The sequence below is a fragment of the Aulonocara sp. 'chitande type north' Nkhata Bay genome, linkage group LG7, assembly GCF_057382095.1.
Source record: "Aulonocara sp. 'chitande type north' Nkhata Bay isolate Kocher_YH1m ecotype deep benthic linkage group LG7, A_spYH_male_GT1.1, whole genome shotgun sequence".
NCBI lineage: Eukaryota > Metazoa > Chordata > Actinopteri > Cichliformes > Cichlidae > Aulonocara > Aulonocara sp. 'chitande type north' Nkhata Bay.
This window is the reverse complement of record NC_141350.1, coordinates 40,795,392-40,821,792: the sequence shown is the minus strand read 5'-3', so window position 1 is coordinate 40,821,792 and position 26,401 is coordinate 40,795,392. Positions and strand designations below refer to the sequence as shown.

The 26,401-nt window shown below is 39.4% G+C and overlaps 1 protein-coding gene across 1 annotated transcript in view; it reads right to left on the bottom strand.

Moving 5' to 3' along the window:
- Window positions 1-748: 748 nt before the first annotated feature.
- LOC147325737 (matrix metalloproteinase-17-like) overlaps window positions 749-26,401 on the bottom strand; it is a 97,298-nt gene continuing 71,645 nt past the window's right edge. The window contains exons 5-10 of the mRNA XM_086300396.1: window positions 18,351-18,527; window positions 15,749-15,851; window positions 14,013-14,095; window positions 13,200-13,352; window positions 12,608-12,865; window positions 749-2,731 (exon numbers count right to left, since the gene is read on the bottom strand). Of these exons, the coding sequence (XP_086156522.1) occupies window positions 2,406-2,731; window positions 12,608-12,865; window positions 13,200-13,352; window positions 14,013-14,095; window positions 15,749-15,851; window positions 18,351-18,527 (1,100 nt within the window). The 3' untranslated portion in view covers window positions 749-2,405. The remainder of the gene's footprint in view (window positions 2,732-12,607; window positions 12,866-13,199; window positions 13,353-14,012; window positions 14,096-15,748; window positions 15,852-18,350; window positions 18,528-26,401) is intronic.

The following is a 26,401-nucleotide window of genomic DNA, read 5'->3' as shown; positions in this document are numbered from 1 at the left end:
GTGGCTGGTGAGCCACACCAGTTAATTAATACCACTGGAGTGTGTCAAGAGAAGGGAAGGAAAAATGCTGTTGTTGGCAGAAAAGTGAATGAGTGACTTTTTAAACTTTTAAACTTCATTTTACCTCAAAACAGACTAAAAGTTACGGGTCTGCATTCTTTGGGGTTGGACTGCATCCGTAGCCTTTGGGGGGAATACACAAACAAACATTCATACAAATGGAAACCCTAACACAGGCGTGGATGTTTGAGCCTGCGTACTGTATGATGAGGATGCTGGTGAAATGCATGTACGTGTATGCGTGTGAGTCTTTCAGGACTAGACAGACTTGACATCCTGTTGACTTTGATCTCTTCGCTCGAAGTATCTGAGGTGGTAAATATTTTCGGATTTGTGACATTTTCTTCCTCTGATACTCTTTCCTCAAGAAACACGGATATACTGCGTAATCCTCTGTGCCAGCAGATCTCTTTATAAACCCATTTGGCGTAAGTGTGAGGTGTGATTTGTTTTCCTGATGAACAGCACTGACCATTACAAGAGAAGACACATTTAAGAACATCAGACAGAGGGGGAGCAGCTCCCAGTTGGTGTCTGCAAGCTGTCATGTTACCATCGTCTGTCTTCAAGCCTGGGCTTTCCTTCAAAAACACAAAAATAATTACACACTCGGTCCACACAGTAGCAGAAATAAGCACTCAAAATAACACAGGGCACTCGTGTGACAAGAAAAAAAAAGAAGTCATTCACAGATATGTTTTTTATTTTCCTATAAAAATATTTTACAATAGAAAACACAGCTTAAAATATACACAGTCCACTTAGTGATGCAACAGCTGCAGAACCCTTCAACTCAAATATATCAGTCTATAGGTAAATATATCTTTACAGCAAGAATAAATTCAGCGGGGCTACAGGGAACTGTCAGTCACCAAAAAAACCACTCTTTGAACTCTATGAGCTGATCAAAGTAATGTAAAAGATACTGAATTATAAACTGATTTCAATAGTAGATACAACTAAACTGAGTGGAAGGAATGCTTTTAACCCAGAGGTGAAAATGAGCAGCTGTTCCTCACTTAGTCCGATGATTCAGGCATGGAAACTGGTCCGTCCACCTACTCATCCATGCATCCGTCTACCTCTCACAGCAGGAGTAGGAGCATTCAAACATTAATGCTCGTTGCAAGCACACGAGAGCACAGGATGTTCGTATGTGTGCACGCAGTGGGGTTTATTAAAAGGTCGGTTCCACAAATAAAAAAAAAAATCATGTTTACCTCTGGTGCTATGCTGCCTTGCAGGTAGTTTTGGTTTTATCTCTCCAGTTTGAGTAAAATAGAGATGAATGGAAAGCAGCAGTGCTTGTGAACACGCAGAAAAATGACTTACTTGCAAATTCAACAGTAGTGTATCTTTTCAGAAAGTGTTCCTTTTATTCTGAATAATTTACAGGTCTTGTTGCAAACTGGAACTAATTTTTAACACCAGAAAATCACTGTGAGTTCTGTAGGTGGTCAGAGCAACACCACCATTATTATTTTGGCATAGAAAATGTATTGTGGTACTAAAATCTGTGTGTGTGATGTTTGTTTTTGTCTCTCTGTGTATGGACAGACTGCTGCATTGTCCCCAATTTCCCATTGGGGACAATAAAGTTAGCAAAATCAATCCATGTACATAGCTGGTTATAATCTGAGTTTGAATATAAAAAGAAAACATGGTTTAGGTTATTTAAAACAAATTTTGGGCTGATAATGGATCAGTGCTCCTTTTTATAATGGGTGTATTCCTTTGCACTTGCCTTCAAGTCAAAATAAACTTAGTATGTTTGTCATGTGATGATTTGCTGCTGTAAACTTAAAAAACATTTCTATTCACTTACAATTTTTCCTTTGCAGAGATTTGGCCGTTAATCATTTGCTGAAGCTGTTTTCACACATGCACTGTGGCCCTGAACTGAGCACAAGCATTTTACATGGATCAGACAATAAACAGTCTGTACCCAGCCAGCTCACTAAAACAAAGTCCATGTGATGTCTGATTAGGTGCATGTGAGAATAGTACATGTAACTGACCAGTGGATTACAGTTAGTTGGCTTTATGTGTCCTGCTCCCTTTCCAAAAGCAGAGTATCTGAAGTATCTGTTTGCTGCATGAAGAAAAATTATGACAATGCACCGGATGAATCTCCTCACTTCTTCTCTTGTGCATGTATGAAAACAGCTTGTAAAGCACTGAAAGCTGGGTGATGCCCATAAGAATGACTGCTTGATGGCAGTGCCCCTTGAAAGTCATGATAAATAAATAACAGCAAATTTAGAGCAAAAAGATACTAAATTATATAAGAAGAATATTTTCCAGTTGTTGGTTTGTTCACTGGCCCTCTGTCCCATGCTTTAGCATCATAGCAGTTCAAAGCGGAGAGCCAGCGAGAGCGTCCAGAGAGGCGGCAGCAGCCAAACGAGGGACGGGGATGGGCGGACGCCTAAAGGCGAGGCGGTGTCAGAGGTGCAGGAGCACACCTCGTATCCGTTCTCTGCGTGGTCTGGGTGGCGGTGCACGTTGACTCTCGTCTCTGTGCTTTTGGGCTGTGTGTCCGGAGAGTCCGACTGCATCTCTGTGCACAACAGCCAGTCCGTTGCGATGAGGCGGGGGTATCCTGCCTCCACCTCCATGTCGCTGCCTGGCACTCGCCAGTACTCCTTCCCCTTAAAGAAATAGGACGAGCCTTCGGAGACACAGATTAGAAGGTGGGGATTAGTGTGTGTGTGCATGAACTACAGATAAAAGAATACAATACTAGACTTTATACTAATGGCAGTTCAGAATTGTCTTTGCTCTTCGCTCAAAGCTCAATAAGCAGAGAACACATTAAACACCAAGGGCTATAATTTGTACCCAGCGTGCTAAATGTTTATGTTTAGCATTTTCACTTATTACCTTGCCCCACAGTACATCTGTTTGATAAACCAGAATGTGTGTGAACCAGGTGTCTACATCCATCATGGAAAATTATATCATTTAATTTAATATAACAGCTGCGTTTTCCACCAGTGTGCCTTGGAGAGGAAACTCCGCTGCAGTTTACAAACTTGCATGGACCGTAGCACAAAAACTATAAACCTGTCTCAGAAAAAATGACATTTATATACAAACTAAATGACCACAGCAAAAAACTGTGGAAAGAAATGCAAATTTGCTTGATTTTAACAAAAATATCCATGTGATATGAAAGACGGCATGCTTATTTATGCAAGTTGTCTCCTGGAAACTCTGGTGGTCATACTCCAGCCATCGCTCCGATTACCTTTGTCAGCACTGAAGTAACTGGTGAAACAGGTAATTTTTTAAATGTACTTTCATTTCAAATTTTATTTAAGAGTCATGAATCAAACCAGTAAAAATGGGACTCATGAAAATATACATGGAAAGTATATAAGGCAAAAACAGAGTTTGTATAATTCTAATGAAAGTCAAATATTGAAAATTTATATTTTGCATGACCACTTTTACTCTTCAACACACCCTGAAATATCTTAGGCAGCTTCATTCAGAGCTCTTCTCTGGATGCTGACTGCCTTTTCTTTCTTTCAAGATGATCCTATATAGCTACAATAAGAGATCTGGGGGTGTGGGGAGGCCAATCCATGACTGACAGTGTGTGTTTTTCTATCCAGGTATGCTTTTACTGTTGTAGCAGTATGCTTGGGATCATTTTCATGCTGAAAAATGAAGCTGTCAATGTGCCAATCAGATTCTCTCTACATGGTATTGCATGGTGGATCAAAATCTGATGGTACTTTTCTGGATTCATAACTCCAACACATTTGATCATCACTGTTGTACCTTTCTGTCCTCCTCTGTAGATAATCAATAAGATTTGAACCAGTAATTACAAATTTGGATTCATCATTCCAAACGACCTGTTGCCACTGATTTCCAGCGCACTTTTTGTATAATTTGTCACACCTCAGTTTTTTCCTGCCTTCATTAAGAATGGCTTCTTTACAGCCAACCTTCCAATCTTCTATTTTTGATGAGGCTTTAGCAAACAGTACATGGATCAACAGAGGGGTCAGATGGATCAACAGAGGGGTCAGATGAATCACTCAGGTCCTCAGTCAGGTCTTTGATGGATTTACTGTTTCTTGGAGACTTTCGTTTACTGTTCATCTGCAGTAAAAACTCTGAAAGAGCTTCAGAAATCCTGGAGAACTGCTGCTCAAGATCACTATAAAAAAATTACAAGAATGCCTGGTTCCTTGCACGCAAACTATGTACTATACTTTCATATTAGATATTAACATGTGATCCTTTTGAAGAAATAATTAAGTAAAACTGACATGCACTGGGTATGTAGTATAAAGTGGATTTTGTATTTGCCTTTGCTGTTCAGACCATAGCAATGCCTTATGGGTGCTCTTGACATAATAATTGAACTGTCAGTTGATTGCTACTGATATACCCACCACTGTGCCTGTCTATTCACTACAAGGCACTTAAGTTAATTAGAGTCACCAGAATACCAAATGGGCATTGGCACTGTGCTTCTGATGTAAATGCCACTTTGCTGAGTGCCATTATGACAAATATTTTCAGGGTTTATCAGATGTGGTATTATGAATGATAATAACATACAAAGTTTGTGGGCAATATTTTCCTCGCACGTTCTTTTTTCTTGCTCTATTTCTGATGCGGCTATAGTGAATGCACTCATTGAAATTGTGTTCATTTGAGACAAAAAAAATTGAATTACAGAATTAAATGAAAAACTTAACACCTCCGAATGAATGCATTAATATGTGCTTAACGTTTGTAGTTTACAAACTCATAATAAGCTTCCTGATCTCCCACAGACTGAATTCGTTATCGTGAAGGCGCCCACCTCCTCCAAGGCTGTTCACCTGATTCCTATGAATTTTTTTTATTAACCAGTGACTATGACAAACAAGCAGAGGGAAGTAAACATGTGATAATGGTGTGGCTCATTAATAAGTAAGTGGCAAGAGATAAACAAGTGAAGGAGTTTGAGCAAAGTGAAAAATGTTTTCCCATTGTTAATGGCCTTGGAGCTCGCCAAGTGCAGAAGAGCTCCAAGAGCTATAGCTTCATAACTCCGGAGTGAATAGTGTTTGTCTGTGAATGCTTATTCAGACGTATATATACCTAAACCGCATCTTATTCTATCACAGTGTGTGAGGAAGTGTTGGAGGAAGTGGGGAAATGAGAAGAAAGACAATAACAACAAAAGATAAGGACTTATTAAGGCATATAGGACCTGTAGCCATAATAGAAAATGCTTGATATTGTCTTCAGAACTGCTTTAATTATTTGTGGCATAAAGAGAAAGTGCCAGAAACATTCTTCAGAGATTTGGGTCCATATTGACATGATAGCATCACACAGTTGCTGCAGATTTTTCAGCTGCATATTCATAATGTAATCTCTCGTTCCTTCACATCCCAAAGGTGCTCTACTGGATTGAGATCTGATAGCTGTGGAGGCCATTTTACTTCAGAGAACTCATTGTCATAATTGAGAAATCAATTTGAGATGATTTGAGCTTTGTGACATGGTGTGTTATCACCTCAGGGAACAGGTACGCTGTGCTCACAAAGGGATGGGCATGGTCAGCAACAATACTCAGGTAGGCTGTGCCATTCAAACGATGCTCAGTTGGTCCTAAAGGGTTTAAAGTGTGCCAAGACCATATCCCTCACAGGATTACATCACCAGGAGCAGCCTAAAAAAGGCAGGAATTTATCCATATTTTCATCTTGTCGATAACAAATCCAAACTAAAATTCACCAGTCAAGCTTCTTTCAATTTCCTAATGTCCAATTTTGGTAAGCCTGTCTTGGCCGACACGAGTGTGGTGTCGTGCTGCTGTAGTCCATCTGCTTCAAGGTTCGACGCATTTTCTGCATAACTTGGTTGTATTACTGTTGCTCCTGTTTTTATGCGTATACTCATTTTGAACGTCAGCAGCTCGTGTTGAACATGTACTGTGTTGTTGCCATGTGATTTGTTCATTAGATATTTGTGTTAATAAGCAGCTGAATAGGTGTACCTAAAAAAGTAGCCAGTGAGTGTATATCTGAAGTAATGTACTGCCTGCATTGCTGTCACTTACTGTATGTTTTTGGTTATTGCACTAATGTTCATATCCATGCATTGTCCTTAAAAATGCATGCCAAACAGCTTTCATGTCAAACACAATTTCTGAAGTGAAATAAAAGGATGAGTGTCTGTACTCCCAGGACGCTTTGCCTCCATTTTCTACATTTTCTCAGGTCGAAACCTAGATGGAAAAATGTGGCAAGACCCACAGCTTTTACAAGAAATCCTCATTCTTATAATAGTGCTGCTCCTGAAATAAATGCTTTTGCTTTGTAGTTTGTGTTTGTGTTGGGTAATGAGAACAATTAAAATGCCTAAAAAGTGCAACGCAAGTTGATGTGGCAGCTGTGCTGGTCTAGCAGTTTTCCTCTAAGTGGGTGAAGGCTCACAGCACCTAGTAATCCTTTTCCTGTGCATAATCATGAGGATGTATTCACACTTAGCTGCAGCATAGTACAATAAAGAGCCCGAGATGCACTATCGTGCATGGAAACACACCTATGGAGTTTAATTCTTCTGAGTACTCCCAATCTTTACCCTACCTACACAGCCAAATTACAATCCTAAAGCAGCTCTTAATTTCGTTGTTCTCATGACAATGACAATAAAGTTTCTGATTCTGATTCTGATTCTCTCTGTTTGCAAAAAGCGTAGGCCACAGGGTCTTCACCTTTCAAACATGTCCTCACTTTCTAACTTTAAGTATCATTTTGATCTTCACAAAGAGAATATAGTACACATTCTACTTTCTCCTCTGTCACAGTTATTGGAAGATCAAACTTGTACAGTAGGGCTTAATGTCACTTTGTCTTTTTCAACTTGTTCTTTCTTTCCCTCAGAGATCAAGCGTCCTACAGCTGTCAGAATCTGGAGAATACACTTCATGTCACTGAGTTCTGGCTAATAATACAGCTTCTTTGACTGAAGATGAGTCATGAGCTGTGCAGAACAAATAAAGTTCATGAAGACATTGAACCCTTTAAGTTTCATCCACCGTTATAGGTTATATAAGCTTGTGACTCTATGCAGACTCGTAGTAATTTTCACCTATATAAAGGGTGTAAACTAATTAGGTGATTTATATGATATGTTATGCCAGTAACTTATCTTGAAGGACATCTTCTGAAATATGTGAATCAAAGGATGACGCTGTTATACTTTTGTAATTAAATCGTGTAAAAAGATGAAAACCCACAACACATTCCTCAAGCTTCCCAGTGAGTCTCTCGCCCCCAAGGCCATTAATGCTCACTAGGCATGTAATTTCTTTTATTAATCAATTAAAAATACTTTAACTTCCTTTGTGCTGCTTAGCAAATCTTTTCTGAAACAGGAATAAATAGTAATATTTATTCACAACCATTTTTTGCTGTGTATTAAAACACACTAATCGGCACTTGTGTACCTTCATAGTGTTGGTGAGGTTGATTAAAGATGGACTGCCCTGCCAAAGTTCATGATAATGATAGTGCACGTAATGGTGTGGCTCTCAATTAAAAACAATTAAAACAGCTCCATGGACCAAAGGAATGAAGCATGTCAGAGTGTCTTCACAGTTAACACCTTTAGCTACTATTGTTTCATTAGTTTTGGCCTTTTCATTAACAACAACAACAACAAAATAAATAAATAATGCATGTCTGACATTATGCAATGAACTGGCAAAACTGAACACAAATATAATTGGTCTCATTGGTCTCATATTTACCCTAATGACTGCTCTTGAGTAAATGCTGCTTTTAGTCACTGCAATTCTTGGCTGTGTAATAATCCACACTTATCAGCATTTATGTACCATGATAGTTTTGGTGAGGCTGAAAAAATAAAGACTGCCCTGCCAAAGTTCATACTCATATTCCCCTGATTGGCAAATGGTTAGTTACTTGGTGAAACTGCTTGTTAAGAGGTAGATGGGGTTCCATCAAAAGGCTCACAGACAGCATGCAACACACCGACTTGTCCCTAAACACTTGCCGACTGTCTGTGAAGCCTGAAAGTTGAAAAGCGCACAACAAAGCAGAAACAGATCATTCGATAGTGACCACATAACAAGGCTTTTGATGAGCTGTTCAACAACAGCTGGGGAAAAGACAATTTTACTTATCCAGTGGTCTCTAGGCCTGTGCGACTAAGGCCTTAACTCAAGCTGATATTTTGACTCTACTAATTTGACAGTACTGCAGATATAGTGTTAGCTGGTTTCTGAGAACTTGAGTCTAAGATCAAATCCATAAAAGGCAAGACTATTCCTGAGTGCTGTACTGATGTCAGCAGCTATGATTGTTTTTAGAATTACAGAAGCATTTATAGACTTTATGTCCTCTTTCCCTCCATTTTTCAACCATTTTCTATGGTTTTACTGTCATTACCTGTTTTTTTAAAATTCGTATCACGTGAATGAATCTATATTTCTAACAACTTTAATATCTTTGTCCTGAAGTCTTATATTCTCTATTACTTACACATTCTTCGAGTATTTCTAAATAATTTTTATGGCAAGATGTCACCACGTGTCCTCTTTCCTCTTTGGTGTCGTATCACTCTCTTTCCCTTTGTCTGTTTCAATCTCTATTTCCTGTCTATTCACACTGAGATGGTGAAACAAACCGAGAACAGGCTTTGATGTGGCTTCAATTCCCAGGTCCCATGGTTTGTATATGTGCATTTAGGCAAATGGGTTTCCAACTTGACTGCTTTTATCTCAAAACGATAAAAACAACAACAACAACAACAACAACAACAACAACAACAACAAAACCCTCCAAAACAATCTTCATCCAAGCAAGTGCTTTAGCACCATTTAAGAATTATGAAAATTGATCAAGGCACACTACTGCGACTATAAAAGCAAAAACCAAAATGGATTTAAATTTGGCAATTTTTGCAAAGATAGTTGGATCTTCTCCCCTGTGTCAGCCTTTCAACTTGAGTTTCAATTTTAGTAAAAGGAAATCAGAGAGAGCCAAATCTGCCAAGTAGGGTGGGTGGCAACCTGTAGATGCTTCACAAGGAGACAGCATCGAAGAGTATGGTCTGTTTTAGGTTCATAACCACCCCGTAAACTCTATCTAGACTAACCTGTTTACACGTGTGAACACCTTTCATTCACAAGTGTTCTTTCATGTAAACTGCACTTGCATGGGGTGGTGTAACAGGGAGCAGAAGGTTTGTTTCTTGTTGAAAATTCTGCAGAGGAAGAACAAGTACCCTTATGTGTACACAGACACACACACACACACACACACACACACACACACACACACACACACACACACACACACACACACACACACACACACACACACAAATATACAAACATGTGGGTAAACTCATCAAAGAGCTCAGAGACCTCCGAGTCTACAAGCTTGGAAGACAGAACACAGACCACTGACAGGGAAAAGAGCTTTGCTGTATTTACATGCGCTGCAGGGTTGGTTAGAGACATCCTGGCTTCCACTGAGCATTCTCAAATTTTAAAAATAAGTGTCTGCTTTTTTGATGGATTTTCAAAATCCAAAAACACTCTCAAGCACCATCCAGAGCCTAATACACTGACAGAAAAGAACTGCTGCTTTTGTTTGAACACATGGTGTTCAGGCGATTTTACAACTCTTAACCAAGATGCAGGAGTGATGTGTTGTGACCTTGAGTCAGCTGGTACAGTGGAGCTATACAAAGTGATTACACTGGGCAAGCTCCAAGGTTTGACACTGCGAATATGAAGCAGTGTTGGCAGACAAGACCATGTGTGCAACGTCAATAACAGATAAAGGTTAAAAAAACAAACAAACTCCCAACCCTCTATTGACACATGAAAAAAATTAAACAAATTAATAAACAAATGCAAATGTTCTTCTAATCTGTATCCTACAGCCACACCAAAACAATCATGGATGCATCCAAGGAATGCCAAATATAAATAAACTAAAATCAAATAGGAGCAAATGGTGGAACAAAATGCATTGCGCGAATAATGAAAACTCTTAAAGGACACGTATTAGGCTTTTGATTTGTCTCGGAGTCTGAACACTGAATCCCCAGAACATGCTTAAATTTTTAAATCCATGGAACATGCTTCACTTATTCTGAAAGATCCATGACAGAAATAATAGATCACAAATTGCACCGCAGGTTACAGGAGTCAGCTGGACAAAAAACAGCCTGGATGTTACAACATGACTGGCTGTGAGTACTCCAGAGGGCAGTCTTACATTATTCATGTAAGAATGAAGCATACATTTTAAGACTGAAGAATAAGCAAAACAAAAGGTTTTGGTAAAATAACCATATTCTGCCAAACGACACTTAAATTCAACGACAGTGTTGGCAGATGGCTGCCCCTCCCTGACTCTGGTTCTGCTCGAGGTTCTTTCCTGTTAAAAGGGAATTCTTTCTTCCCACTGTCACCAAGTGTTTGGCGTATTCTCTTTATTATTGTAGGGTCATTGTCAAACAATACTAAGTGTTCTGTCGTGGGATGGAACCATCTAAATAAAATGTAACTGAAATTGAATAGAATTGGTAATGCACACTTGCAGGTAGTTATTTATGTAAAATATAAAGATAATGAGGAATTTGAAGCTGATGAGGTGAGCTTGGAAACATTATTTGGGAAGGGTAAATTAAAAAAGTCACAGCAATTTGTCTACATTTGACTTAAAATGATAAATGTTAACATTTATAATGCAAAAGAAGAAGGTAAGACAGGACCAAAATCACAAGGATACTCTCTCTGTGAACTACAAAGCTGTACATTTGATTTTATAGCAATCTATAATATCTCTACAGTATTTTTTAAAAATTAAACAATGTGGTTTTTGCCTTCAGACAGTTCTTTGGGGTACAAATCCAACACGGGGCTAGAAACATACCTCAGAGATTTTGGTCCATATTGACATGATAGCATCACACAGCTGCTCCAGATTTTTTCAGCGCCATGATGCAAAATTCCCATTCCACCACATCCCAAAGGTGTCCTATTAATGGCTACGGAGGCCATTTGAGTAAAGTGAACTCAATGTCAAATTCAAGAAACCAGTCTGACATAATTTAAGCTTTATGACATTGCATGTTATTCTGCTGGAATCAGCTATAAAACAAATACCTACACTGCGTGTAAAGGGTATATGCTCAGTTGATATTAAGTGTCCCTAAGTGTGACAAGACATAAAAAAAAAACCATTACACCACTACCAGTCTGAATCATTGCTACAAAGCTGGATGGCTCCATGCTTTCATGTTGTTTGCACCAAATCCTGACCCTGCCATCTGACAGATCAGGATTTACTGAGGCTCATGACACTTTTTTTTGTTACATAGTTGTATTGAAGGCAATGCTAACGTGTTAAGAGTTTGCTTTTTGCATATGTTAAAGAAAAGTAAAGGGCTCCTAATAGAGGGAATCAACTAGGAACCACAACATTGCGTAAAAAAATCCCACGACGAACTATTCAGTGACATTTCAAGACATACTTCTGAATGGAAGTGGTGGAGTGACTGGCTCAGTGAATGACACTGCCATCCTTATGCCAATAGCAAGGCCTAAAATTTCATCCAAGACTTGAAGCTGCATTCCTAACTTGCCTAATTGTTCTGTTGTCTCATATTCTTCTCAAACTTTATTCCGGTCTAAGGACTTCCCCTGAGAACGGTGTTGCATAGTCTTGCCTTAGGCTTAGAAAATAGCACAGCAGACTACTGGTTTGATGCTGTGGTGGAGTGTTACGACTCTATTTTTCTCAGAGAAATGTAATCATTTTTCACTGAAAGAAACTGACAGGCAATTCATCATTTATATGTTGAATCTAATCGATCAGAGTGTCTTTATAATCAATTTTTAATCAAGACAGAAGCGGTCAAAAATATGTCACTGGCTTTACTCTGAGGACATTCTGACTCTGGGTGATTGATTAAGGTGTAGTTTTGATCATTTTTTTTGAGGATGATGTAAACAATTTGCTTTGCAGATTTATTATCAAACATATGGTTATTTCCTTAAAGGAAATAAACTCTTTAGTGTTTTTCTTAAATTTCAAATTATCATCACTCACTGTAAAGCACTGCAGAAAGAAATTTTAGGTTCTGCGTCTTCTACCTCTAGCTCTGTCTTAGAGCACACAACACTTCAGTGTCTAAAACAAAGTGCTCAGTTGACTTTGTTTTAGTTGAAACTCTTGGATAAGGACAAGATGTCCATGTCAAATTTCACAGTAAAGTAAATGGTTAACCAACTGGTATGCATACTGTGCTATGCAATTCTAATCAAAGTCACATCATTATTCTGTACATGCAATCCGCTATCTATCAAGGACATGCACTCACATGCACCCACACATACAACAGTGCATCCATCAGGGAAGGTCTGGGGTTCAGTATCTTGCCCAAGGACACAACTGTGCCAGTGTCAACTTTGCCTCTCTTTTTCATCATTTTATGCACATAAGATGGGCGGGCAAAACTGTGTAAAAAAAAAAAGATTACTTACCATCAGACCACCTCATGGCATCATCAAGTTGTGATGGCAGCCCTTTCCAGAGGTTGCTGTCCTTAGGGTAGCCCAGGTCCATTCGTCTCAGGTGGTCATCGTATCGCCAATAGCGGTTGTCCTTAAAGAAGTAGGTTTTGTCGTTGTGTAGCCAAACAAAGGCAGCGTCCACACCCTCCAACGGTAGGCCAAAGTCACTGATGGGACGAGGGTAACCTTCCTCCACAATATTGTCTTTAAATACCCAGTATTTTAAACCTAAAGAAAGTTAAACATAACGAGTTAAAACCTACTTACCAATATGATGTTTTATAAAGAAAAGACATCTGAGAGGATACATTTGAAAAGAAAATAATGAAAGGAAATAATTAAATTTAAAAAAAACAAAAAATGCACACATATGTTTTTTTGTGTAGTTTTTTTGTGTAGTCTTAACCACAGTGGTAGCTCAAAAGTTGTAGCTTGTTTATGTCCTTCTTTTCAATACTTTAAATGTCATTGCCTAACTCCTCTCCTACTCACATAGACTTACAAAATACACAATTTCCTTAAAAATCCCACCTGCTCTCTTCCAATGTTTTTGATACTGTACCTTTAAAAAATACAATTTTGTGGTCCCCAGGCCTCTCGTACACTGCGTCCACACTATCCAGATTGGTTGGGAGGCCCCGCCAGAAGCGATGGATCTGAGCAGGACGCAGAGACACCAGGTGCTTCTCTCTTGTTAGTCGCCAGAAGTATTTCCCTATGAAGAACAGGTTCAAAATAAGAGGAACAACACTATTACTTCTGCTCTAAATGTCCTTCCAGACTTAATCATGTAAAGTGTACAAGAAACACAACAAGCAATGACCTACAAGTGACAAGGAGCAGCCCTAGTTTGAAAGGTTTGATATTTGTGGCAGGAAGACATAATACAATTATTAAAGGCTGCTAAGAGCTACAGATAAATCTAAATATTCTATTAATTATCTACAAACGTTCCATGTCCTTGATTTTAAAGTGTGACAACAAAAACAAATTATATTAAAAAGTTCTATAAAAACATCGTTAAAATTCAGTAGACTTTACTAACACTGCTACTGCAGAAGGTATGCAAGTCTGTTTCTTGTTTCCGTTGTCAGTGGGAGGCTAGGGGTCATTCCTCCAGAGGGCAAGCATGAAAGGGTGATGTAATTTTTATACTGAAGTCTCTCAGCAGGGCTCAACTGGCTCAGTCGGGTATCTACAACTACCACCTCGCTCTCATTCTCTTTCCCTTTCTCACTTCTTTCATTTGACTCTTTCTCCACTGCTGCTCTTTTGGCTAATTTCTCGTTTCTTTTCTTTTTTGTTTTGGGTTATTTTCCCTCCCCTCATAGCTCTGCAGCTTTGCATATCTCTTTCACTGTTTGTGCTGTTGTACCTTTGAAAAAGAAGGCCTCTCCTCGTATCTGGGCCACTGCATCAAAGTGACTGGTGCATCTGTCTGGGGTATCTCGTGCCAGCCTGAGAGAGATGGGAAGAAAGTAAGAAGGGAAAAACAGTGTAAAATGAGCGATAACAAGGATCTGCTGGATTCTAAACTGGACATTTATAAAGCTTTAGACCTCTAGCCACCACAGAAAATGTTGTATCTCGGTTCTAATGACTCACCTCTCATTTGCAAAAATTTCCTCAGTTGTGAAAAGTGAAAAAATTATTTGACCGATTATATTGCGTAGCTTTTTACTGACATGCGTCGACCCCTTCTGAGAAATTTTGCACAAGCTGTTCCTGATATCCTCTCAGGTGCCTGTGCGTGAATCACTGAAACCATGCTAAAAGAAGTGAGGTAGCTATCAGGCTGACATGGTGAAATCCCTCGGTGTGTTTATCCCCAAGGTTTTTAAGTGATTTAAATCACTGACGTGGCCTGCATGCCAATGATGAAGCCATTAGCACCACAGGGCTGAGAGTGAGAGCCTGCCAGGCCTTATATTACCAACAAAGGTCTCTATTCAGAACTCTATTAGCGCTACACCACAGTGCAGTGGTCAGTATTGGTGCCCTTGTCAGGCCCAATCTAGCTTTTTCCACACATCATGACCTGACCAAGGCAGCAGGAAACAATTAATGAAGCTAGTGGACGTCTGAAACTGGCGAGCAAACGCTGCTAAATGTTCATCTGTGGTGTTTTAGCATTACCTCACTGTGTGTAGTTGTATTTGTACCTCCACCCATCTGAAACTAACTAAACTCTTTAGACCTTCAGACTAAAGTTTCTTCAGGTTTGCTTTGTTTTTGGGGGCTACCCCAGGCTGGGGTTGAGTGGTTAGGTTGTGTGTGTGATGTGTGCGAGAGAGTGTATGTACTCTCAAAATGTATAAATGGACAAAATGCAGTCTAATTAAGCTTGATAACCTAAAGAAACTACAGGTTGATAGCTGCCCAACTGTCTTCTGAGAATTGCTTAATTTGATGGGCAAGGTCCCATGCTCACTCTTGGCTAATTTGCTTTTTGGTACCTTACAAGTTCTATCAAGTCTCCCCCTCCCCGCAAGAAAATTCTTTTTTACAATGAATGTAAGCCTGCATAGATTCATTACACTACGTCTCAGTGGAAGTAACAAAAACCTGATACAATTATAAAACAATCACAATGCAATTATGTACAAGGAATCATCCCCAAAACTGAAATCTCTTTGTAATGTGATTCAATCCAGTGAAATAAAACAAATGAATACCACCTGCATGAGGCCTGTGGATGTAAATTCATTTATTGTCATGACTTTAATAACACCATTTTTCCACAACTACTGTATATAAATAGACAGAATGCACATTGAGAAGATGGTTTATTTGCTTCTGCTGAGGCTTGTTTTCACTTCAATCAAAAAGCATTTCAATAAGTTGTGTCCTGAGATGAACTGTGCTTTGAGTTTTATTGACACAGACCCTCTGGCCATCATGCCTGCTTTACTAAATTTATGAAATTAAGATGAAATGAATACTGAAATTGGCTTTCCTTCTTCCAAACAATGCAGCTAATTTAGGTAAAAGAGACCTTAAAACAACTACTAAGGAATTAAGTGATTTTTATGGACTGCATTATTATTAGAGTGCCAGATCTATTTCTGTTGCATTTAAAAGATAACAGATACCTTTTATACTTCTACTTACATGACCGTGGACCTGTTTTCAGGAAGATCTAGCAGGACAGGAGGCTCGGCTGTCTGAGACGAACTGCCTGGTTGATTTGTGTGGGACACTGAGTCTCTAACACCTGGGAAAACAAGACAAACATATGTAATAACAATAAATCCCTTATACTATTTTTGATAATTTATTTAGTTTCTTTTGTTCTCCATTTGTGTCTTACATTTCATATGACACATTTTCAGTCCCATTGCCACAGGATCATAATGGCTTAATGCCATGGTGACCATATTTTGATTTCCAAAAAAGAGGACACTTGCACCAGTCATGAAGAACTTTAATAAAACTGTTTACTTAAAGAAAACTTTAACGTATTTAAACTATGCCTTCTCTGTGCAGTTAATGAATGGTGAAATAAAAAATGTCATATAGGCTTTTACAAGTCAGCAAGTGCAAAAAAAGAGGACGGTTGGTCACCCTATTAATGCCAATAATTTGGCATTAACATCAGCAAAAAAATTGTGCACCGGGAACTTCGTGGCATGGGTTTCCAAGCACTTCCTGTGCAAGTGTGTGCAGGGATAGACAATTAGATAACTAGATAGAAACAAAAGAAGATTCATCACTCAAAGTGAATTAAAACTGCCCTGAGGGCAACCTATGTGGTCTCATACTATTCTAGAGGACAGTTTAAAATTGTAAGATGTAGAAAAAGAATAGAGCCCTTGAGTTCAGTTTGCACTACTGAACTCTATGCCATCAGCTTGATGGTTGCAGCTCTTACTGCAGTACAGAATGTGGATCACAATGGATTTTTTCTTCTTGTTCCAGGTACTCATAGGTAGAACACAGTCTGAACAAAACGGGTTAGCTTTGATTTTAATGACAGAAAAAAGTTGCCAAATCATTCAACAATGGAGGAGTCAAAAGTATGTATGGCTAAAATAAATATGTGAGGTTACAGTGCTATCAGTGCGGACAGAAAGATATTTGTAGGACTGGTCATTGGTTGGTTAGGAATAACCACGGGGGTTGTGATCACCAACATTTTTTTGGATCCAAAGTCATCTCAAAATGAGGTAGTTTGATCATTTCCACGTATCACAATATTCCCCTTCAGCAGGATTCAGCAATTCAAATCACACGCCACCATTATTTATCCCCGCACTTGATTGTGTTTTTCTAAAAGTCATCATTTTCTTTCTTTCTTGTCTCACTGTCACTTCCTGGATCAGGGAAAGGTTTGATGAAGTCACATGGCATAATGAGGTCCAATTAACTCCATCCATGTTTTCATTAAATCAATAACCTTGCTCTGCAGAGCTCATAAATTGGTGCCCCCTGCATGAGATGAGGCTGCTGTATCTTCAGTCTCCTGAGCTGTCACAGCCACTAGTTTACTGCGAGACAAACATAATTACAGCCAAGGATCATGACTCACGGCCAGCAGAGAAGGATTCTATGAAGGGTCGGAGACTTCACAGCATTGATCATGTTTGACACTGCTTGTTACTAATGATGATTCATCAGGTAAGCAGATAATTTTGTGAGTATTTACTGCAGCACATATTTCATATTAATGATGGGAAAAAACAAAACTATATTTCCAGTAAAGAGGCTTAGCCAGGAGCATAAAATTGTTCAATATAATTATGGAAATACACGAAACAGCTGACTGTAATAGGAAAAATAAATTAAGCAGTTCTGATTTAGGTCATATATTGTTTCAGGCCTTGAGTCACCCCTCATTTCTTTATGTTATGCCAGGAAATGGGAAATAGGTGCAGTGACCTACTGAAATGTGCAATTATGCACCAACAACAGGTGCAGATGCAGGTCCTGTGTCAGGTCTTTGCTGCCTTTTTCCTTATTTTCAGGACATGACAGTGCAATTCATTTGCTATAGATAGTTTTTTAGGCCTGCTACTTCTACTTTTTTATATGTGCAATGCGTTGTTAAGGACACGCTGCACACTGTGCTGACACATGTCAAGTTCTCAGCTAATTCTAATCACCTTGTTGGTGCAAAAATGCCATTTTATGCCTGTTGAAATGTTGTCTCTTGTGTGTAACCGGGTCACAAATTACATATTGTTATAATTACACAAAATGTGTTCTAAACTCCAGGATCCCCAAGCCTGTAGTTATCTTCATTGTCAGTGAGAGCCCCTCCTCATCCTTTTCTTCTTCTTTGGTGCAACCCTATAAATTTGCAGTACCCCTTTTTGGTCTCTCCCCTTTTCTACAATTCCCCTGCGGGAGAGGTTGGTATCATTTATTGTCCAACACTAATTATATTTCTATCCACCCTGCCACCCTGATGTTTCTAATTGTGTGTTTTAGTTCATTATTGGCATCATTATGCCTGTCTTTACTTGCTGTTATGATCCTTTTCATAGTTACACAGCCAGTTTGCTTCAATGTTTATGGATTTGTGCTTTTCAGTAACACCTGAGGCAGATTCAATAAATGGAAATTTGTTAGGAATCAAAGTAATTTACTTTTCTGGCTCATCTCCCTGACACACACACACACACACACACACACACACACACACACACACACACACACACACACACACACACACACACACACACACACACACACACAGGCGCCTTTTACATACCATAAAGCTGCCAAACTCTGACTTTGTCTTCATAGGGTAGATCATATTTTAGAGGGTCTCCAACAGGGCCCTGGTAGTACGGTCTCATGATGGACTCCATTGCAGAGGTGTGGACCAGACCGATGGCATGACCAAACTCATGGACTGCGACTGCAAACAGATCCATGCCGTGAGAGTCTGAAAGAGACAGAAAGGAGATTACACAAAAAATGAAAGTAAGCGCACTGTTAAAAGCCTCGTTTAGTGAAACATAAAGAAGAAAAAGCAAACCTCTTTAGAAATGCACTCTAAAGGTCAAAGGTCACTATACACAACACAAGTAATGCTCTGTAAAATTGCTACTATTATGACTATAGTCCCTGTATTTCGTGCATGGTTATAGCCATTATTTAAATAATATACAAACCACATTTTTCTATATGTAAGAACTCGCTTTATCGTGCTCAAACTATTAGTTAATTTTTGTAACAGTTGACTAAAATAATAATAGACCACTCCCATTTGTTTTTCAAGTACATTTGTGGAAGGATTTACTGCTGCTTTGCATTTGATTTTATGACGAGATAATCAATTAATGTGTAATGTCACAGCTTGCAGATTGCTATAAAGAAGTTGTTCTAGGTCTTCAGCTGCAGACACTGATCATGTGTAAATGGATAATCTGCTTCTTCCTCCATGGCCAACAGACTGTTTTGATTGGTCACACATGTTCAATTAGCATTAGCATTCAGTGACAGAGAAGGTGGCATGAAAGACTTTTTGGTAAATTGCTTTGGAGAGATCCACAGCGATGGTCGCCAATGTGACCTTTCTGCTATGGGTCTGCACCCTTAATTGACCCTTTTCTTTTTTTTTTGTCCAACTTGTGGTGCAAATTGAGAGGCATGACAGACAGCTCAGGAAGCTCTGAGTGTTGCAGGTGTGTGGTATAGTGAGATAACTATGGTAATACTGCCTGAGTCCCTGGGCCGCCAATCAAAATCTTAGTGCGGAAAGACACCTAAAGAGGCTGCAGGCTATTAAAGCACCTTCCCTCCATCTTCAGCTAAAACATAAAAAGAAAAATCCTCCCAAACCCCTTGTCTGACTCTGTGAAGCAAGACAGAACCTGGGGCTTAGAGATTTAGATTTCCAAAAATATGAAGAGGTACCGTGTCAAACCAAGCTAGCTCAGAGTTCCTTGGTGGCTATGTGCGCAAGTCTGCATTCAGTAAACCATAGGTCGGCCACGGCCTGGGACACGCACTCGTGCTTACAGTATTCACCTGGGGTGGTCAGGAGGCAAATGCCAACTCTAATCTACAGAAGCACATGTTGCAGGTGAACAATAGGAAGGAAAGAAAGGGAGAGAGAGTGAGGGAGAAAGGGAGAACAGGGACTCAGAGCACAGTATGTACCATGTCATCGCATTTAAGGTCCACGTGAAGCAGACATAATAGACATAATGACTGAGGACAAAGTCAGGGAGGCAAGGATTGTGTGAATGCACCAAATTATTTTAGAAAAGCAGAGACTGAGACACAGAGAGAGAGAGAGAGAGAGAGAGAGAGAGAGAGTATTCAGTATGGCTCTTCAGACTGTTACATTCTTAGGGATTCAATCTTTGTTCTTCCAGATTCACCACTGACCCATTAAGCAGCTTTTTTATCAGTCCAAATGCTTTCATGGCATGGAGCTGAGAATAGAAATTGATAGCTTCATTTGGTAGACCTTTCAACCCTCTCCTGACTGTCAGTTCTCCAGTCCACAAAGATGAGGATCACAGGACTCTGTTGCTTTGATCTTGGTCAAGAAGATCCATAAAAAACATCACAGCTCCTTAGTGGATGCCCTAAAGTCAGCCTATGTCAATAGCATGAATATCTATAATCAGTACTTCCTGCTGTCTTTGCAACTAGTCACAAATCCCTCACTCAAGATTTAGTAATTAAGCTAATTTTACTCTTTTAATGACCAAAAATAGCTTGTAATAACTCAATCATTGTCACTCATAGCATAAATACAACTATTTGTAACTGGACTATATGAATGCACATAGGAGACGTGTTTGCCACAAAACAGTATGCAGTTTTAGGGTTAGCATAAAATACTCAGTGCTATTCTAGCTGGGTTTACTTTGATACGATCCTCTTCCCATCTTTTGCTAATTTAAACACGGTGAAGCTTATGCATAAGTTTAGTAATGAAAACGTGTAATCACTCACTTGCCTGCTTTCCTGGTTGTTCGACTGCTAGTCTGTTCTTTACACCACTTCCACTTTCCCACACTGTCAAAGTCAATACCGACATCATTACTCTAGCCCAATCATCCTCTTGCCCGCCTTCAGCGAGCCAATCAGCCTCCAACAAGTGTGCTTTAAATCTCAGTGCTCTTCTGTCACTATGAAAAGAATAATCTTAGAGATTCATTAATTTCTGTATCACAATAAATGTTATCTTTAAATACAGTTGACAATGTTTCCCCTTAACTTATCCATTTTATTAAGTGTCAGGTCAGTCTTTAGAGTTCAAACTGATTAGTTACATCTGGAAGTTGGGTAAATACCCTGAAACAACTTATTTTTGGAAAAGAACTAACTCATGTGTTAGCTACCTGTAACTAGTTGTTAACATCAACACAACTATCTAATAAGCACACACACAACAGCTCGATGCATGTCGACATGCAGACACAGTCGAGATGACTTGCTGAAGTTCAAAGTGAACAAGGTGATTTAGGGAAGAAAGGCAATTTAAGTGACTTTGACTGTGGCATGGTTATTGGTGCCAGACAGGCTGGTCTGAATAGTTCAGAAAGTGCTGATCTACTGGGATTTTTCCACAGAGCCATTGTAAGGTTCACAAAAAAGAGAAAATATCCAGTGCATTGCAGCTCTCCAGATGAAAATGCCTCGTTGATGCCAGAGGTGACAGGACAATGGCCAGGTTGCTTTGAGCTGAAAGGCAACTCAAATAACAACTCATTACAACCAAAGAAGGACAAAGAGCATCTCTGAATGCATGACATGCTGAACCTTGCAGCAGATGGGCTACAGCAGAGGAAGACCACTGGGTGCCACTCCTGTTAGCTAAGAACTGGAAACTGAGGTTACATTTCTCACAGGCTTTAAAAATTTTTTAAAAACTGTTGTAATTATTGCTGTCACATTCAGATGGTAGGATCAGAATTTGGTGTAGACAAAGTAAAAGCGTGGCACACTTTGGGCCAATAGAAGCAGTTGAGCGTTATTAAATGCTACAGCCTGCCTGAGTACTGTTGCTGACCATGTTCATCCCTTTATGACCACAGTGTATCCATTTCCTTGTGGGTGATAAAGCACCATGTCACAAAGCTGTTTTGTTGAAAATGAAAATGACTTTGCTGGAGCAAAATGCCCTCCACAGCTACCAGATCTCAATCCAATAGAGCATGTTAGAGATGTGAAGGAGAGATTTGCATGATGGATGTGCAGCTGACAAATCTGCAGCAACTTTGTGATGATATCATGTCAATATACACCAAAATCTCTGAGAAATGTTTCAATCTTGTTGAATCTGTGCCATGAAGAAAAGGGGCCCAAGCTGCTTCTACAAAGTGTACCTAACAAAGTAGCATATCTGTATATGCCCCTCCCCCCCTCAACGCTTCCGTCATTTCCATGTTTTGCCTCGTGTTCTGTCAGTATGTTTTATTTCCCATCATTAAATTTCTAATATTGTGCTCCTAGGAAGTACAATCCTCTCTGAGGTTACTGACTTAATCACTAAAAAGGTTTTGCGAGGATGCACTTCATGCTCAGGACTTCCACACTGTCTGTAATGGTATTGGCTCACAGCCAAAATTCAGTCCACCCAGGCAAAATGCTACGCTTTCCCTTGTTTGGGCCACACCAGAAGAAAAAAATATCTCTCTAGCAGAGGTCAGAACGTTCTTCCAAATATCTGCTGCTCCTCAAGCTGACATCCATCACTGTAATCACACAGTGACATCACATTTAGCACAGAACACTGTAATCCCTTAATGACCTCCAATACGATCGGTGAGCCCCGAAAGCCCCGTCTAACCCTAACTTTATCGTTTGTTTATTGTCTGTGGAATTTGATCCTGTTTGTATTTCCCGGCACTGAATTGTTCCGCAGCATTGTTTGGTGGGTTTTTTCCATTTTCTTTTCAGTATTTTACTTCAGTAACATGTTATTGTTAACATACATCAGTCTGGAAATGTGGTTTGAAAACCAGGGCACAGATAAGGCACGCTGTAATGTAAAGAGCAGGTTTAAAGAAAAAAAAACCTTTAAATTGCAGTTTCAAATAATGCTCTATGAATGTAATAGCACAATGTAGCCGAGAGAGACTAGAGTTTGATATTTTCAATGATTCTTTCATGTTTTCTGTTCTCTTGGAGCTTGTAAAGTATACACTTCCCCTCCTCTCTGCTGCCAACAAAACAATAGGAGGACGGGTAAAATAAAGTGTAACGATCATTGGAAAAGACACAACAAAAATAGGGTAACATGCCCAATATGCCAACCATTCCTCATACAGAAACATAAACAGTACACAGAATGTGTGCATGTATTCCCAACACACAAACACACACACACAGAAAAAAAAATTGAATGTCATGAAAAATTCACCTGCCTAATGATGCTTTTGTTTTAGTCAGGGTAATCAGTTTGTAGAAGCAGATTGCTGGCTGAGTGATAATTAATACAAGCAATCTGCTGCCTGTCAAAGCAAAAACAGCACTTCCAGACCTCCGCTTATTTGATCTCACCGAGATTCCACCTCTCACGACTCCTAATGGATGCCAGAACCATCCATCTACACAGCAGGGGTGAACTGGCCTGTTAAATGTGGTGCTTAATTTCCACTATTCAGCAGCATCATACACATTAGGAATTGGCCTTAGCAGACCCAGATTTAGGGTCCCGCTGAGAACAATGCACCGGGAGATGGGGGAAAGGAATTAGCAAAGGCAATTACTCAGATACGGATTTGTCTGATAATGTTCATTTTTCTGAAGACAATTACATAGCTCCACAATCTGCTGAAGCGCCAACACTCATTTTTTACCTTGTGGGCTGACCTAACACGCTTAGATCTTCCCAAGGGATTATCACGCCTCTGAAAAAGTTGCTAAGAGCAACAATTTATGATTCTGATAGCTTTGCCTGTTGTCTTACAAGCAGACGGATATGTAGTTCAGCAGTGATACCGGCATCAGCTAAGCAATGCCTTGGAGACAAGCTAGGCAAGCTGATGACGCTAGAGCGGGATGCAAGATAGCAGCAAGGGGGAGACTGGCAGAGTGTGACGTGAAGAAATTAAGAGCTTTTTAATTAACTTTTTTCCCTGAGCCTCACAACACCAGCCTGGCAGCTTCAATGTGTTAGAGAAGGCAATTTTAACAGCTAAACAAAACATTAAAATCTGGACGTGAGCTGAACTGTGCACCCAGCACCACAGAAGAAAAGAGAATTCATCGACTCTGACTTTCTTTGGGGAGCTGATTAGAGACATTCAGGAAGAGTTTCCTCTTTAGATGCTTAAAAAAAGTAGTTTGTTGCTTTACAGATGAAAAATCTTAATGCACTAGATGCAAAGTTTGCTCTTGAGGAAATTCATCACAGTGCAGGAAAAAGGCCATTTTCTGTACACAATAATCCTCTCTGAATTATTTATTACAGGCAAAAATCAACGGCATTCCCAACATTAGCACGTAAAATATATTGTAATGCATATTATATATATATATATATATATATATATATATATATATTTTTTTTTTTTTACTGTTAACACCATTATGCTTTTTAACCAAATGGATAGTTTTTTGGAGGCAGGTTATGAGTGAATTTGAGTCATAAAGGTGAGGCCCCACTGCTGACCTCTCCTCCTGTTAACCAAACCTACATCTACGCAGCTGCTGATGCCTCTGCCATCATTCCACACACACATTCAAACACACGCTCAAGCCACACTACCAGCATCGTCTGCTTGCCTTGCCATTGCAACAGCCTGGTGGGAGGTCTAATTGGAGCAGTTTGAGCTGCTGTCCTGCAACATATGGTTCGCAGCCCTGACAGCAGAAAACAAAGGAGGGACATCCACAGAGGTCCTGGCCCCATCACAGACTCACCAGCTGGGTTAGACAGCCTCACACACCAATCAAATCACCATCTAAATCCTCCAGGCTGAGGTCAAAATGCATCCCGAGGGTGCTGAATCTTTTTGTTCTTCTTCTTTCTTGTGGACGACAGTTATGAGAATGAAAATATGTTAACCCAGCATTATGGGTGAAATAAAAAAACACTCCAGTATCTAAGTTCAGATTTATGATGTATACGATTCAGTTCGTGCTTTTATGAAAGTCTTGCCAATGAATACAGCTTAATAAATTTCATATGGAAGCACAGTTATAACCCTCGTTCTCCAAACAACTTTTACTCAGACTTCCAAAACATCACAATTTTAGCCTTTAGCATCAGTCGCAAGTGATCTGGGAAGAGTCATTATTCCCTAGCAACTGGTATTTGCCAGGGCGATGCCAACTGCTTTCTAGGCCTGTGTGGCCAGGGCCTTATTTCTTAATTCACAACTACCGCAGTTAGTATGGGTTTGTGGACCACACAATGTAATGTACTGTAATGTAATTCAGTGCAATTTTTTAAACAGTTTAAAATTTCCATTGTGAATGCTCAAAAAAAAAAAAAAAAGAGCACTTTTGGACGAATGAGTATCTGAAGTTAGATACAATTTATCCACCATTATATAACAAGTCATCTGACAGGGGAAGGTACACACTGCTAATGTGATCCTAAATGCGTGGACCAATTTTTGTGCTTAAATCAACAACTGCTTTCAGCTCCCTAATGGGTTCAGGGGTGCACATTTCATTATTTTTGACACTTATTATTCAGTCTAGAAGTTCACTCTCAGTATAAATGATGTCTAAACACACACTGAATTTTTGGACTCTCAACAATCTGCCATGACATTTGGAGCTTCAGTACAGTTTCTTATTTGGTTTAATAATATACCAAACATAAGAGTATGTTTGCATTGTGTATCTTTGATGTTTAATGGAAAACCTGAACACAATGTAAATGAGCAAGAGGTTATTTATGGAACAATTACAAACAATACTATCTAAATTAGTCAAGCACTTTTTATTAGTGCTATTGATTATAAGTACAAAGTGATTATTTTTGTGCTTGCAGACTGCTTGTTCCCAGGCAACAGCCCATAGGAGCTACCCGCATAGTGAAGCATCTTCACATAAAGTATTGGTTTGTCATGTGCATATAGTATAACTAACATTTTCTGTACAGTGCATTTCACAAGATAATGTATACATAACCCCGAGAAGCACACTGATCGCATCATTATCTCTATGCGGCAAAATCGCTCCTATTGTGAGGGCAGGTGCTTCATAAATTCTGTTTGCTTACACTATTTTGCTTCCAGCCTTGGAAGAGGTTTTCATGTCAAAGTTTGTCATGAATTCATCTTTCATCCAGCAGATACTCTATTTGGGAATGCTGAGGGTAAGGTGATAAAAAGTTAGAATAGGTAGAGGCTGCCAAGTTGTGTGATTCTGTTTCTCCTGGAAGGGAAAAGGCTTCACTTGGAATTAGAGGAGGAATAATAGCATCCTCACACATCAAAAAACTTTTGGCACTCTATCTATTGGCCTCAGGGACGTTTTAGCAGATGGTGGTATACACAGCATGGCAGTAACAATTACTCTTCCCCTGCTGAGAACTATTTGCAATTTTATTAGAAACAAAAGACTAAATACAGACATCAAATACCCACAAGGAGCAGATATAATTAGACAAATCAAAGTTAATTTGATTCCTAACATTTCGCTGGAACAAGTGAGGGAACACGAGTCTTCAATAACACAATTTGATGGGAGATAGATCTGTGACGAACTAAACTTTTTACCACCTGGAAACCGCATTTCATTTAAGGTGACTGACAAGACTGGTGGATAATTCTTTATGTCATCACAAACACTTATAGAATTGCAGAGACTACACGCCAAAACAAAGCTGACAATTCA